Source organism: Chiloscyllium punctatum, chromosome 2 (genome assembly GCF_047496795.1).
Source record: "Chiloscyllium punctatum isolate Juve2018m chromosome 2, sChiPun1.3, whole genome shotgun sequence".
In the NCBI taxonomy this organism is placed as follows: Eukaryota; Metazoa; Chordata; class Chondrichthyes; order Orectolobiformes; family Hemiscylliidae; genus Chiloscyllium; species Chiloscyllium punctatum.
In genome coordinates this window covers 155,186,551-155,200,789 of record NC_092740.1, presented here as the reverse complement: position 1 = coordinate 155,200,789, position 14,239 = coordinate 155,186,551, and the positions used below count along the sequence as shown (strand labels likewise).

Sequence of the window (14,239 nt, the reverse complement as noted above, 5' to 3'; positions counted from 1 at the left end):
AATCATACTCTGGATCAAAGAGACTGCAAAATTTCTTGTTTGAATTTAATCCGTAAATGCACAGACTTTGGTAAAATTTGTCTTCTTTCGAAACAGCTAGCAACTACAATTGCAGTGCGGTAATAGTTTATGGCCTTGGCTCAGTCTTATTGCTCAATCTGGTCAATGAATGGCTGCTGTTCAGTGGGGAATTAGCAATAACAGTTCATTTAAGTATTTCAGCAAAACTTCCTCCACACAATTCTGAACAGCATTCAGTATTGCATCTGTTACTCGGCCATAAAACCAAACCTCAACATCTCAGAAATAACATGACAAAGGAACTATTTATAGGAATATGCAGAATGTAAAATAACCTTTGTAAGAAATACAATTTTACCACTCGCTAAACATTGTACTGTGTCTCGCCCTAAGGCTTTGCTCCAAGCTTAACTGTTACTCCCAGAATCTATAAATGGCTGAGATCCTGGATCTGCCCTTTACCTCAGGGACGGTTGTTCAGTAATTTGTTTCAGGTTAAATGATAAACTCTAGCGCGGAAAAAAGAAACAAGACTGCGTGGTGTCCGCGGTTTGGCAATGCAGCCTGTACAGCAACGCGGTGAGTAGAGATGATCAAAGCATTCTTGATTTGGAAATCGTAGCAAGGGTAGCAGTTTTGTGAGCTTGGCGTAACTGTGCTCATAAATTTGAGCTGGAGTGTGAAGGACAATACTTGCACCTGCAAGCCACAACTCCAGCAGCCATTCCGGCCATCGTCACGACTATCCCACCCATTTTAGGTCCAGCCCGTCTTGAACTTCCCTCGACTATAACTGGAGTTAACAGAAATCCAGGCAGGCGAGCGGAATTCACGAGAGGTACTAAAGCTGCATTTCGGATAAGAAGACAAATAACGGATATAAAGTAGGATGCATTCAATTCTGTCTTTATAAAAGTGATGAATAAAATACAAAGCAGAAGGAGTTGAGATGCCTTCGTAAAACTTAACAAGAAACACTGGTTGTTTGCTGCACTTTAAGCGGGACGTGAGGATGGTTTAAAAGACATTTAGGGAAATGGCTTCAGGCATTAGGGAGTTCGCTTCTGTGGTTCGACTGGAAAGGTTAGGGTTGTTCTCAGAACAGATAAAATTGAGCGGATGTTTGATAGAATTTTTGTTAAATTATGAGGCGTCTAAGCAGGTTAGACAGAGATAAGCTGTAGGTGGAATCAGAGGGATGTGAGGAAAAGGGTTTTGCAATGATTGGTCGGATCTGGAATGCACGGTTTTGAAGTATGCTGGGTACAGATGCAGATAGGTTTTTGATAGGAAGCTGGATAAGGCACCCGAAAATGTGTATACCTCCATAGGAAGGGTGGGCGAGTAGGGCTGGCTGAGTTGCTGTTTTACAGAAAACTAAAAAAAGATGGAAATCACAGCAGGTCAGGCAGCATGCATGCACCCGCTGTGATCTCCAGCATTTATTTATGTTTGTTTTCAGTACAGATTCCAGTATCTGCAGTAATTTGCTCCTGCCGTCACTGCCGAACAGTCACTTTCTGTCCGCAACCACCCTGCGATTCATAGAAGAAAGACAACGATTAACAACTCTGCAAACAATCAGTGTAAAGGTAATGTCGGTCTTCTCAAAGGGAAAGGGTCAGGAAATATATTATGTTGTAGGGGTATAAAATATGTAAGAAGGTATCATCACATTATTTTACTAGTCATTCAGTTGAAAACTTGTTTAGATTTGAGACATAGTTTGGACTTAAATGTAACAGTAATCGTTTGAAGCTTGATTTATTGTATCTGGCCCTATATTGTTTTAATTCAAGCGTGAATGTCCTGGTCGCACTGTTGGATACTCTTTCACCTGGCCATTGTAACTGACTCTTGCAGGAGCTTTGTACCACTGCGTTGTGCCTCTGAATATTCAGCTTCGTTATTTGGTATCGGTTTACACGAAAGGACTTCTGTTCTTCCAAGTAACAAGTCCTCGGTCATGCTTCTGGCTTTTATGTCAAATCCCGGGGGTAAAAAAGGCGAATTCCTATGGTATTTACTTTTTAGCTATGCCTGTGTGTCAAACGGTAGCAAATAGAATGGAGAAAGTCTTTCAAGTGGGATTTTTGATGTTCGTTAGATCATTGTTGGACCAAAACCGTTCTTTTTTTTTAGCATGTCACTAACACCGCGGGCTGGATAAATTCTATAGACCTGTTTGGGTTAACTGCACTTTGTGCTTTTGTTTTAAACGCGATTTGTTATGAAAAACAAACTTTACATTTTGAGGAGAAAAAAAGACCAGGCAGAACGTGTGAACACACAAACCATAATTCCATCCGAATCTGCAACTAGCCTGACATTAAATAAAACCCGAAAGACACGCGGATGCTGTAAATCAGAAACAAAGGCAGAAATTGCTGGAAAAGCTCAGCAGGTCTGGCAGCATCTGTGGAGAGAAATCAGAGTTAACGTTTCTGGTCGAGTGATCCTTCCTCAGAACAAAGACTCGAAACATTCACTCTGATTTCTCTGCACAGATGCTGCCAGACCTGCTGAGCTTTTGCGGCAATTTCTGCCTTTGTTTCTGATTAACAGCATCCAAAGTTCTTTCGATTTTTATGGGACATCAGTTATCAGCCTCTTCTGTTGAAATACCTTAAAAGCTCCTTTAATGTAACTTTCAATCTTGAGAATTGCTTCTCGTCTTTTTTTTTATTTCTCGAAACACATTTTCCCAGAGGCTCACCTGGCGATGACATTGTGTGTCATCAGAGATTGACAAATATTTAATATTTGCTAGTTTCGTTTATGGCTAACTTTTACTTCGTTGGAGCTGGCTATCTTATTGTTAAATTGACAGAATATAATAAACATCTAAAGAGAACTACTAATATATGTATGTTGCAAGCCTCAGTGCACCAGCGAAAACTAGTATGTGATCAGTGATCAGCAATTTCTCAAAATTAGCAGCGACGCTTTTACAGATTTTACAAAATCCCCGATAGCCGAGTGGTACAGTATAAGAGAGTGTATAATGAAATTACAAATTAGTTCAAGATGCCCACTTTTCAGAACCATGTGCGCAAATTTCACTATCTAGATCGTTTTTAAAGATAATCGGAGAATAAGTGGTTGTTTATGTTTTTTTCTTGGCTAACAGTCTCAGACAGGCTCGGTCTAAACTTTGGCAGATGAGGCACGGACCCCAAACCCGTGGGGTCGAAATAAAAAAAAGTTGATGCATAACTACAGTCACAGACTTAACGACCAATGTGAGCCGAATTTGACTATTATCTTTTTTCATGCAAGTCTTCTTTTTATTTTATTACTGTCTCCTATTTATACAGAAAAGCATATGTTCGCTATTGGAATTAGTCCGCGCAGGTCTCCACCTATCACAGCGCTTATCCCACCTCGCAATTAACCCTTCAGATGTTTATTAGCATATTCGTGCTGTTTATTTGTATTCCATCACTGGATTCCTGTACAACAAAAAAATACAGATTTTGAATCCAGGCCAATGTAAAAACAATTAATTTCGAGCCGAGTTTGCCAACTTGGTATCTGCTTTTTAAGGAGCGGGTCTTTGCCATTCGTCTGTCCGTTATTAACGAAGGTTTAAAATTACATCCTCGAGATTAAAACAAAACACTTATCCATTTCCCCCCGAAAGCATTGTCCGCGGTTCTGTTCAATTAGCTGTTGATGCCCGATGCCAAGGAGGAAAAATACCAGATAACAGCCACTTGTTCACTGGGGCTCGAGATCGTTTAAAACATTGTAAGTTTAAATTGGGAAGTAAAACAATCCATTGATTGCGATGCAAAGCCTAATTTGCATCTGGTTCGCGTTTTCCCTTTGTATTTGAATGCACACAATACTCGCTTTGCCTCAGCCCACATAGTGTTTACATTTCTCTTCGGATCTGACCAGTTCTTACTGTCCTCCCATTCAACAGGAGGCGGCTTCTGAAAAAATGGCCTTTCCTTTTGAAAACTAAGGAGGAAAAAAATATTCCAATCTCTTTTGACATTTTGTTTTGCTTAAACTTTGATCGTTAATGTAGTGGACACTGATACATGTCCCTGCGTTTTATTTTATAACATAAACTTTTCTTTCCATTTTAATGTCATTGTTTTCGATCGTAAATTATGAAGCCCTGAACGTTTACATAATAAAATTTGAACGTGATTCGTGATTCGTGATTCACTTTAATTCGTGATTCACTTTAAAGACTTTATTAATTTGCATCTGTTGCTTGCTTCCACAACACATTTGCAATGTATCTGGGCTCCGAAGACAGTTGCTTCACACACAACTTTATACATTTTATGTACATCCTGCAGTTTGCACATATACTGTACTAATCGTTCAGGAGTCGGCGAGAAAGTTAAATGTAAATTCACTTTCTTGTCAAATATCTTGGCAAACTTTCTCAAATACAAGGCATTTCAAAATTAAAATATTATGTTTAAACAGATTACACGTGGTAACAGAAACAAAGCAATCTTGATCTTATGTCGAACAATGTTATTGTATTTAAATATCCCATTATCCTAATCCTTCAACCTCAGACATGGCACTCAGTCTAAACCTGCGCTAGTCTTAAACAAGATCTGCAGCCTTAAACGAACCACTGTTGGCAATCGAATTAGGATTAATTCGATAGGAGCAACCCTAGTTAGCACAAAAAAAATCATTGCTGAACTCGATGAAATGGGGAATTTGCAAGATTAACAAAAAACGCATCATTTATAAAATAGACATCTCCATCCTTCCACACCGGTTTAATTTCTTTTCTGGAACTTCTGATGCTTCGTGTTGACTCTTTCTAAATTGCCCTTTCGTCACTGGCTCAAACCTAGTCATCTCATTCCAATCGCAGCTCAATACTGTATGTGTCTGTACAGAGTACATATGTACAGTGAATTTATGCAGAGCATGTGTATGTACAGTGTGTGTTTGTGTACACATTTTGTATGTGTGTGTTTCCCCTGTATATTTAAATAGTTCTACACTGAAAACTAGGGCCAAGGAGATTGACTTGTCCCCCCCATCTCCCGGAAGCAATGTCCTACCAATCAGCGCCTAGATCCCTTTAGAGGCGGCCAATCAGGAAGAGCGTGACCTTTGACCCCGCGCTGATATTAACAAGCAGGTAATTGACGATGCGCTCGGTCTCCCCTAAAAGGAGCCGAGCCCTGGGACATCAGCGGACCAAATCTCCCTCAGCATTCATCAGCTCACCGCGGCCCGGCTGCTGCTCAACCTCAGACACAAGGTCAGTACAAATGACTTGCAGGTGAAAGTGCTCTGTGGTTTGGACAAGCTGATATAGGTAAGATAAATCTTCCTCAAACATACTGGGGAAAAAACTCGACAGCCCCGTGTGAAGAGAGAAAACACAGGGGGAACCTTTCGTGGGCAGTGAACCCTCCCACACACCTTCCGGACCTCTGTTCAGTCCTTCCAGCACCTTCTGGTTTTTGTTTCGGATTTCCAGCATCCGCAGTTCTTGGTTTCATTTCAACCGCGGATTATCCGCACCGATGGCTCAAACTGAAATAAAATCCCAAGGGCGGCGGGAGCTGGAAATGTGGAAGGCACGCAGCAATTGCTGGCGAAGCTCAGGCGGAGAGAGAGCAGCGTGAACGCGTCGGGTAAAGTCGCTGCAAAAGAGCAGCCAGGGTCAGCGTTACTTTGACAAGTAAAACCGAGAGATCAAGGAAAACCGAGGAAGCAAAATTCAGTTGAAGTTTATTTCCAATAGAGGAAGTGTTTTAAAACTTCCTCACTGTAAGTCATCTAATCTAATCTAAAATTGCTTGGACGTCGGTGGTGTTTGTTCTGAGAGAGCTCAGGTAATCAGATCAAATACTGACAATCCTTTGCACTAATGGAATCCGCGAGTCTTGCTGCGAGTGAAATTCTATCTTGCTTTGTGTTTTGCAGTTTCAAGATCGAAGGTTATCAATTTGGACGGTGCTGCTCCACGTATAAGTGTAAACGGGCCTTGAGCGGGGGGAGTTGATCACACTGCTCTTGTCCGGTGGGTTTCCACGCCTCAGCGTTCAGAATGCAAACCACCGAGCAGCGAGGGGCCGAGCTGGAAATAGACGTGGAGAGTTTGGAAGTGGAGGAGGAAGATCTAGCCAGCTCGCCCCAGGCTGCGCCAGGGCACCACCGGCAAGATGGGTCAGCCGAGAGCGACAAGAAGCAGCAGGGAGCCGAGGGGGATCACAGGAAGCTCAGCCGGACCCCGAAATGTGCCCGGTGCAGGAACCATGGCGTGGTGTCCTGTCTGAAAGGTCACAAGCGCTTCTGTCGCTGGAGGGACTGTCAATGTGCGAACTGCCTGTTGGTGGTGGAGAGGCAGAGAGTAATGGCGGCACAGGTAGCACTCAGGAGGCAACAGGCAACTGAGGTGAGTATGGGAGAGAGAGAGAGACCCAGACCTTGTAAACGGAGCCAAGTTCGCTGCCACCTTCACCCCGATATTAACTTTCATTCTACATTTATATGGCTCGGTCTGTCCATACGCGGAGTTCGTGGAAGGTTTCCTATGAACTCTCGGTATCATGATTTGGAGATGCCGGTGTTGGACTGGGGTGGACAGAGTTAAAAATCACCCAGCACCAGGTTATAGTCCAACAGGTTTATTTGGAAGCACTAGCTTTCGGAACACTGCTCCTTCTTCAGGTGGTTATGACAAACTTACGATGAAGGAGCGGCGCTCCGAAAGCTAGTGCTTCCAAATAAACCTGTTGGACTATAACCTGGTGTGGGGTGATTTTTTTTAAACTTGGTATCATAGGAATCAAGCTGCAGCTGAAGGCTGGTTCGGACAGACGGCGGTGGTTTCTAACAGCGGGATGGGGACGGGTTTAGAAGCTGCAGAGTGGATTTAAAAACAAACGTTTGGGTATGCTCAGCCATCTCTTTGACTTGACTAATAATAGCGGTTTGAATGTTCTGTGTTGAAATATACACACCGTTGGTTTGTGGAGCCACTGGTCCCAGTGAACAGTTTACTGGAACAAAAACAAAACAAAACACCCCAGAAATTGCCGGAGAAACTCAGCAGGTCCTGCAGCATCTGTGAAGAGAGAAAACAGACTTATTGTTTTCAGTCCGGCGACCCCAGAGATTTTCCGGCATTTTCTGTTTCAGATTTCCGGCATCGGCAACTTGTTTTTTTGTAACAGTTTGCTCGGTTCAGTTATTCGCGTTCCTTCACCAAACTTCTTTCTAAATGACTTAGAGCGAACACGTCAAAAACGCCAGAAATACCGTCAAATCGTTCCCCCATGGAGCAAGTCAGTATGGGGATGGCTAATTGTGATCTTCCCCCACCACCCCCCGAACCACCTTGAGAGCAGCTCCTGCCCCTATCCGGTTACCAGAGCTGTGTGGCAGAATAAGGCAGAGAGTAGTTTTGTTTCAATTTATGTTTGTCTACATCATAAACACTCGATATGTCACTAGCACACGGACTGGGGTGACAAATACAATTACTATTGCCCCGAGTTATTGTATTTTGTCTATTTCCTCCCCTTTTTCTTTCCAAGGATAAGAAAGGGATAGCGAACAAACACAACCTGGCCGAGCGCCGAGCCGTTTATCAGAGGCACCTGAGGACGCCGAGTTTGCTGGCGAAGAGCATTTTAGAAGGTGTGTTTAATATCTCTCTCAGCTCCGTTAGCATAGAGGCAGCTCTACCGAAAGTCGTGGGGCAGGAAAGGGAGAATCCGTCCGATCGGGGGTGGGGAAGCGAAAGGACCTGGGCAATTGGAATGGAAATAAAAGATGAAACCACTGATGGGGTGAGCCGACTGTTTAAAAAAGTAACGGAAGTTTGGAACTGCACCAGAATATCCACTGAGCTGTTGTTGCATTTTTGTAAATAAGCGAGTTAATTTCTCAGCAACGTTTCTGTTTGGTGTTTGGCCGCTATTTTCCAAATGTTTAAAGGGAGGAGTTTTTAAAGGATAGAACAAGGTCAGTTGAAGGTCGACCTAATTATTGTCCTGTCTGTGTATCTGAGCAATACTGGCAACTGCAACTCCAGATTGATAAGATATTGAAACTAAAATCTCAACGGGGGTGGGACATACGAATATAGGTTCCACTGAACTTCCGATATTGTTCCAAAGCAGAATAATGCAATTCCTCTCTCTGAATGAATTATTTTATAGCAAATTGTATCTGCCGTATGAGTGTAAGTTACATTCGCGCTGTCAATGCAAATCACAGGGGAGAAGTTACACTGACAGTTTATTGGCCCGTGGTTTTAATTACCCGAAGCAAGTGGGTACAGTCTTAAATTGCTACCCTTGCTTTTAAACGGCTTAACAATTAAAAAAAAAGTTCGTCAAAGCTTCAATACTTCCTTAAAATCAACCGTGGGGGGACAGTGTTAGCAGTCCCTGTCAATTTGCACAAATGAAATATATCTGTATTCAGACAGCCAATCAGACTGAGGTGAGGCATGATCAAATGGAGTGGATTAATATGGGCGCGAACATTCTGCAATTATTACGGAATATAGGATGGGACTGTTTAAAAAAAAATCACTACATTCTGCTCCTGTGTAATCTCCATGTTCTTGTCAAAATTGAACAACCCTTACAATCGCTGTTAGTTTCATTTTTCTAAAAACACTCCTTACCAAGAAAGCGCCTAGTTTATTGTAATGCTTGCATCGTCGGTGCTGCCATAACTGATTTCGTTAAATGAACAGAATTAGCTCCTGGGACATTATTTGTGGGAGACTGGAAGCTGACCTGGTCAGTGCAGTCAGGACCAATGGATGGACCAGTAGGCTAAAGCAAGATTCAAGTTTCGTTTTCATTAAATCTACATGTTGAAGAGTATGCTGAGTAACGGATGAACTGAAATAAATAAAATAACGCGGGGGAAAAGTACACCTTTCCCATCTGATTTCCCAATCGAAATAGACATCTTTTGGATCGTTAAGGATTTATGTTTCGCCCCATTCGAAAACTCGTTCTAATCATCTTAAACCGAAAAGTAGTAATTTTAACAGCAGCCAGTGCTTAGTTAATACTCAATAGGAGGTAAAGTCGCTTCGTCGGTTTTTTTAAATTTCAGTAAACAGTATTTGAGAACCGGAGAGAGGGAGACTCAAAGTGGAATATCTCAGTGTAGAACATGGTTTAAAAAAAAACATTTTAACGTATCTCACAGTCCAATTTGTCACATAATTGATTAGCAAGGTTATGCTCGTGCTGTTGCAGACGACCGTATGATCATGAGCAAATATCATCTCTGCTTTGTTGATTTATAGCGACTCTTTCCAATAATTGAAATCATTGCTCAGCAGCGAGAAGTTTCAAGCCCAGTCTCTGCTCGAACATTACGTGGTCCTGAGCGATCAGTTGCAGGGAATATCTGACAGTCTGCAACTTGAAATGCTGCCCGATTATATTTTAATTGACATATAGTATCTTAATTGACACATATAATTCATAATCGAGTAGAGGATGCATACACACAGATAGCCCTTTGATTTTTGTTGGTAAACATTCATGAGATCGATTTTGCTTCTAGTGTGAATTAGACTGGAGTGATAAGGTTATCCTACTGAAATGTGTAACTTTCAAATAATACACTACAACAACGTGACATTTGGGAACCTGATTTTTTTTCGAATTGAAAACAAACTGCTGGAGAAATTTAGCAGGTCTGGGAGCATCTGTGTAGCAGGGACAGTGTTAAAGTTTCAAGTCCAGTGATTTTTTTTCCAGATTTTGTGAATAACAAGTTCGGTGGCAAATATTACAGATCGATAACTTCAAAGCCAGTTCATTGCCATTTAAAAAAAAAACCTGGCCCGGTTGCAAAACATCAGCCATTTTCTAAATCTCCAAACAGATGATTCTAAAAATTATAAACAACAAAAAAGGACAAATTGCTGGAAACATTAACTCTGCCTTCTTTCCCCACGGATGCTGCCAGATCTGCTGAGTTTCTCCAGCAGTTTCTGTGTGTTTCACGTCTCCAGCAAGCGTGTTTCTTTTGATCCTCACGATAATATAAGACAATAAGCATTTTGCCTCCATGTCTATCTGAGGCGATAAGTGGCTTGGAACCATATCCTTTCACTTTTGGGACCCGGAGCAGAGTTTAGCTCAAAACGCCTTGTGTAATTTAGTCTCATGTGAAGGAACTTTCAGCTGATTTTTCGCCAGTCGATTTTCTAACGGATGATGCATGTTAGAATAGTTCCCGTTCAGTGATGAACAAAACTGAAGGAAATGCTTTCAGTCTGGAGTGTATTTTACCCTGTTAATAGTTCGAGTTGAGAACACTTTAGGATTTCGAATGGACTCACGTGGAGACAGTATTAACACAATCCAGTCTGACCTTGTTCATTTAGCTTTTAGTTTTGTGCTGATTGTTGGATTTCCATCACCTTGAGTCGTGCTTGAAATGCTCACCTTCTGGATGATTCCTGCTTTTGTAGGTTACCGGCCAGCCCAGAATGAGCCATACCTGAGAGGAAGCCCACCTTTACCCCCTCCCGTGAGTGACCGGATGAGGAAAAGGCGTGCTTTCGCTGACAAGGAGCTGGAGAGCATCATGTTGGAGAGGGAGTACAAGGAGAGAGAGATGATCGAGGCTGCACAAGCCGCTGCTGCCTTCTTCCTTCCTAACGGCATGGTGCACGCCGCCGAGTACAATTCCTGCAAATCTAACTACAGCCCGCCTCAGCTGGAGAGACCCAGCAAAGACATCGCCCAGCAGTGTAATCTGATGCCTTCGTGCCTCGATCTAACCATGCAGTACTCTGGCTCAGATCGGGCGGTGGAGCTCATTTCTTCCAACGTTAGTGTAGCCACCACCTACAGGCAGTACCCGCTGAGCCCCAGGCTAATGGTCTGGCCAAAGTGTGGTCCCCTCAGCGATGCCCTGCTCTACCAACAGTACGTACTGAATGCCAGTAGCGCCATCCAGACTCTCAAGCCGGGAGCCGTCTGGGACTCCAAAGGGGCAACAGTGCCGGAAGGTCCATTGGCCAGTGATAGTCGGGAGTCATCCAAAAAATCAGCGAGGGAGTTGCAGCCCGTGGCAAGCAGCCACCTGCCAATCTTGGAGGTTCCCTGTGACCGCTCGGCGTTTTCACCACCAAAGAAAGGTTCCCCCCAGCTCGGGGAAAGTGACTCGCCCTCTCCCTGCTCAGCCCCAGCCAGCGGCAGGTCCTTGTCACATAGTCACAGCCAGCCTCAGGAGAACGCTGCCTCCGAGCTCAAAACATTCCTGAGTAAAGGCATCCTGGAAGAGGCAGCCAGGAAATACCGGGAATACGCGATCAAGGAGAACCAGCTGTACAAAAACTCCACCGAAAGATACATGAGCAACCTGATCGGTTCGAAACAGGCCGGGCCAAAAATCTCACCTCCCGAGACACTCTCCTTTTCAGTTGAATCAATTCTGAAGAGGTCTTCACATTCTTCAAGCCGCACTTATCAATAACTGTAACATTTCCTCTTCAATTGGAAACGCTTCGAATTAATATCACTTATGGTTACATTTCGAGACCAAAGCTGCCTTTTGTATAAAATGTCTTTGATGTATATGGTTTGGGTATTATCTTGTACAGATATTAGCATGGTTCCTTCCTGCCAGAGTATATTTAAAACATCTTGAGTCTTTTGTTTTCTGGAGAACTGCAAATGAGCAAATGTTTTCTGCACTGAGAAGTAAATGTAAAGCTAAAAAATAAAGAGATTACAGAACCAAACAGTTGCCTTTTCTTAAAGGGCCCTGTCAGCATCCATGCATACCTTTGTGATTGCAGCCTTCAAAACCAATATTCATAGATACACTTCCCCAGGTCTTTGTCAAGGTAAACAGTTTCGGCTGAATTAATATTATTCTCTTTCTGTTCTTGTTGGGAGGGTGTAACTTCACTTCACCTTACCCAGGGTCTAGAGTGGAGATCCCGTCTGGAGTATTGTGAGCAGTTTTGGTCCCCTTATGTAAGGAAATATATCATTTGGTGGAGGCACTAGGCTGGTACTGGATTAGTGGTGCTGGAAGAGCACATGGTGTCTGGTATGGAGGGATTGTCTTAATGAGCAAAGGTGACACTGGTTGGGACTTTAATTAATTTAGGAGAATGAGAGGTGATCTCATTGATACATATCAGATTGTTAAGGGGATTGACAGGGTCAATGCTGACAGAATGTTTCCCCTCATGGGAGAATCTAGATCTAAGCGAATAGTCTCGGAACAAAGGGGTACCAATTTAAGTCTGAGATGAGGAGGAATTTCTGCTCTGAGAGTTGTGAATCTTTGGAACTCATTGCCACAGTGAGCTGTGGAGGCAGAGTCCTTATGCATATTTAAGACTGAGACAGATAGGTTCTTGATCAGTTGGGGAAGGAAGGGTTATGGTGAAACGGCATGAAAGTGGATGTGACAAATGTTGGATCAACCGTGATCCTATTGAATGGCAGAGCCAGTTTGAGGGGATGAATGGCCTACTGATGTTCCTCTTTCTTATTGTCTCATAGACCAATGGTGTGCAAGACTGTGCCATGGACGCCAACTTGTATCACCCGTTTTCCTGTTCTTTTTCTCCCCTCCCCTTCATGCTATGTATCTGTCCCTATGATAAACAGAGTGGCAGAACCAGTTTTGGAGTGAGGACCTTCCCAGTATGGTCTTCACATAATCACTAAGGGAATGTATGATTCAGCTGAAGCTTTGCATCTGCCCCCTCATTCCTTCCACCCAGAATGAGCATCTTTCCTTCATGCACTCCAGGATATGAACATTGCTCTCTCGGCCAGCATTCATTGCCCATTCCGAAATGTGCAGAGGGCAGTTAAAAGTCAAATTGTTGTAGATTTGGAGTCGCATCTAGGTTAGAGTAAGTAAAAGCTGCAGATTTCCTTTCTTAAAAGGGCACTAGTGAACCACAGGACAAAGATTATTCATTATCACTAATAATCTATAAATTCCAGATTTTTAATGAATTCAAATTCCACCATCTGTGATAAGATTTTCCAGAAAAGTACCTGGGTCCCTGGATTATTGGTCTCACAATAATATCACTAGGGCCACCGCCTCCCCCTATAATGTCAGCTGAGTTGAACAGTAACATCGTGTAACTCTTCTCTTACCATATATCAGGGCAGGTCATGCTGAAATGTCACATGACCGTACTCCGCCATTCAGCCCTTTCATAAACACCTTTCCATTTTCTTCAAAAGTCCTCTTTGTCTTATCAAACTGAAATTAGATTGGGAATCTAGAATTTGATTTTTAAAAATGACCATTTACTTATCAGTGACAATTTCACGCTCTTTTACACAACAGGAAGGAGAAGGGGGAAGGGTCAGTTGGAAAGTCATCGAGGTTCATTGATGGAGTTGCCTCTGTTATGAACACCATCATTGGGTAATGTGAATGAGGCAGGACATGTTGGGAATGCCCAACACACCGCTAGCAACTAACAGCTGACTTCATATCGGTGTTCGGTAACCTCATAAGGGTTTCTACCTGAAGGGTAGTCTCTTACCCTTGTAACTGATTACTGTAATTCACTGTGACTTTCCAATAATTTCTGTCCTTACGTTACTAACTATTGCAGTGATTTAAATATCAATGAACGGGAATCACTGCAATTTTACATTTCACAGTATATTTGTTGCAAGTTAAAACAAATAAGATATTTAATCAAGTATTTCCACACAACACCAGCTCTGAAATAATAAAATTCTGAAAATAGTGTGCTTCCTGGTAAACTTTAAGATATTTTCTAACCAGTCAGTTCAAAGATGCTGTGAACTCCGTTTGGAGCAGGTGGAACATTAACCCAAGCCATCCGGCTCAGAGATAGGGACACCACACAAGAGTACCAAATTGGAATGCTTATTGATCTGCCTTTAGCAGTAGTGGAGAGGGAGAAACAAAAGCGCATCAAATTTCAGTGGAAATTAAGTTTGTCATAGTTACAAAGTATGAGGTAAATTTCAATGCTTTCCAATTGTATTGCTCGATCTGAGATTTTCTTTCCCACTGCATTTATTATCTATTAAACAGAGACAAGAGAAGATTTTCAGATAAATGTATTACTCTTTAGTGTCAAAATGTTCAATATTGTGATTTCACACTCAGTTTCCAACTTCAAATAAAGGAAATCAGTTCTCACAGTTATCCAATGCTTTCTTGAATGCCTGTATTGAACCTGCCTCCATCACATTTCCAGGCACTAATT

General features: G+C 42.5%; 1 protein-coding gene across 5 annotated transcripts; it reads left to right on the top strand.

Annotated features, from left to right (window-relative positions):
- Window positions 1-646: 646 nt before the first annotated feature.
- On the top strand, window positions 647-11,755 carry dmrt2a (doublesex and mab-3 related transcription factor 2a). Of its 5 annotated transcripts, none has more exons than XM_072590717.1 (5): window positions 647-859; window positions 1,484-1,613; window positions 5,944-6,415; window positions 7,560-7,662; window positions 10,478-11,755. In XM_072590717.1, the coding sequence occupies exons 3-5, from the start codon at window positions 6,068-6,070 to the stop codon at window positions 11,485-11,487; spliced, it is 1,461 nt and encodes a 486-aa protein (XP_072446818.1). In that variant the 5' UTR covers window positions 647-859; window positions 1,484-1,613; window positions 5,944-6,067; the 3' UTR covers window positions 11,488-11,755. The 5 variants fall into 5 exon arrangements, with proteins under 5 accessions (XP_072446818.1, XP_072446801.1, XP_072446809.1 ...); XM_072590700.1 differs by having other exon boundaries at window positions 647-905; XM_072590708.1 differs by lacking the exon at window positions 647-859 and having other exon boundaries at window positions 1,005-1,613.
- Window positions 11,756-14,239: the final 2,484 nt, after the last annotated feature.

Bases quoted from the DNA above. Each gene is read 5' to 3' on its own strand.
- dmrt2a (XM_072590717.1), top strand. From the start codon at position 6,068: ATGCAAACCACCGAGCAGCGAGGGGCCGAGCTGGAAATAGACGTGGAG. The intron at 6,416-7,559 runs GTGAGTATGGGA...TTTCTTTCCAAG, and splicing joins GGAGGCAACAGGCAACTGAG to GATAAGAAAGGGATAGCGAA. The intron at 7,663-10,477 runs GTGTGTTTAATA...CTGCTTTTGTAG, and splicing joins GGCGAAGAGCATTTTAGAAG to GTTACCGGCCAGCCCAGAAT.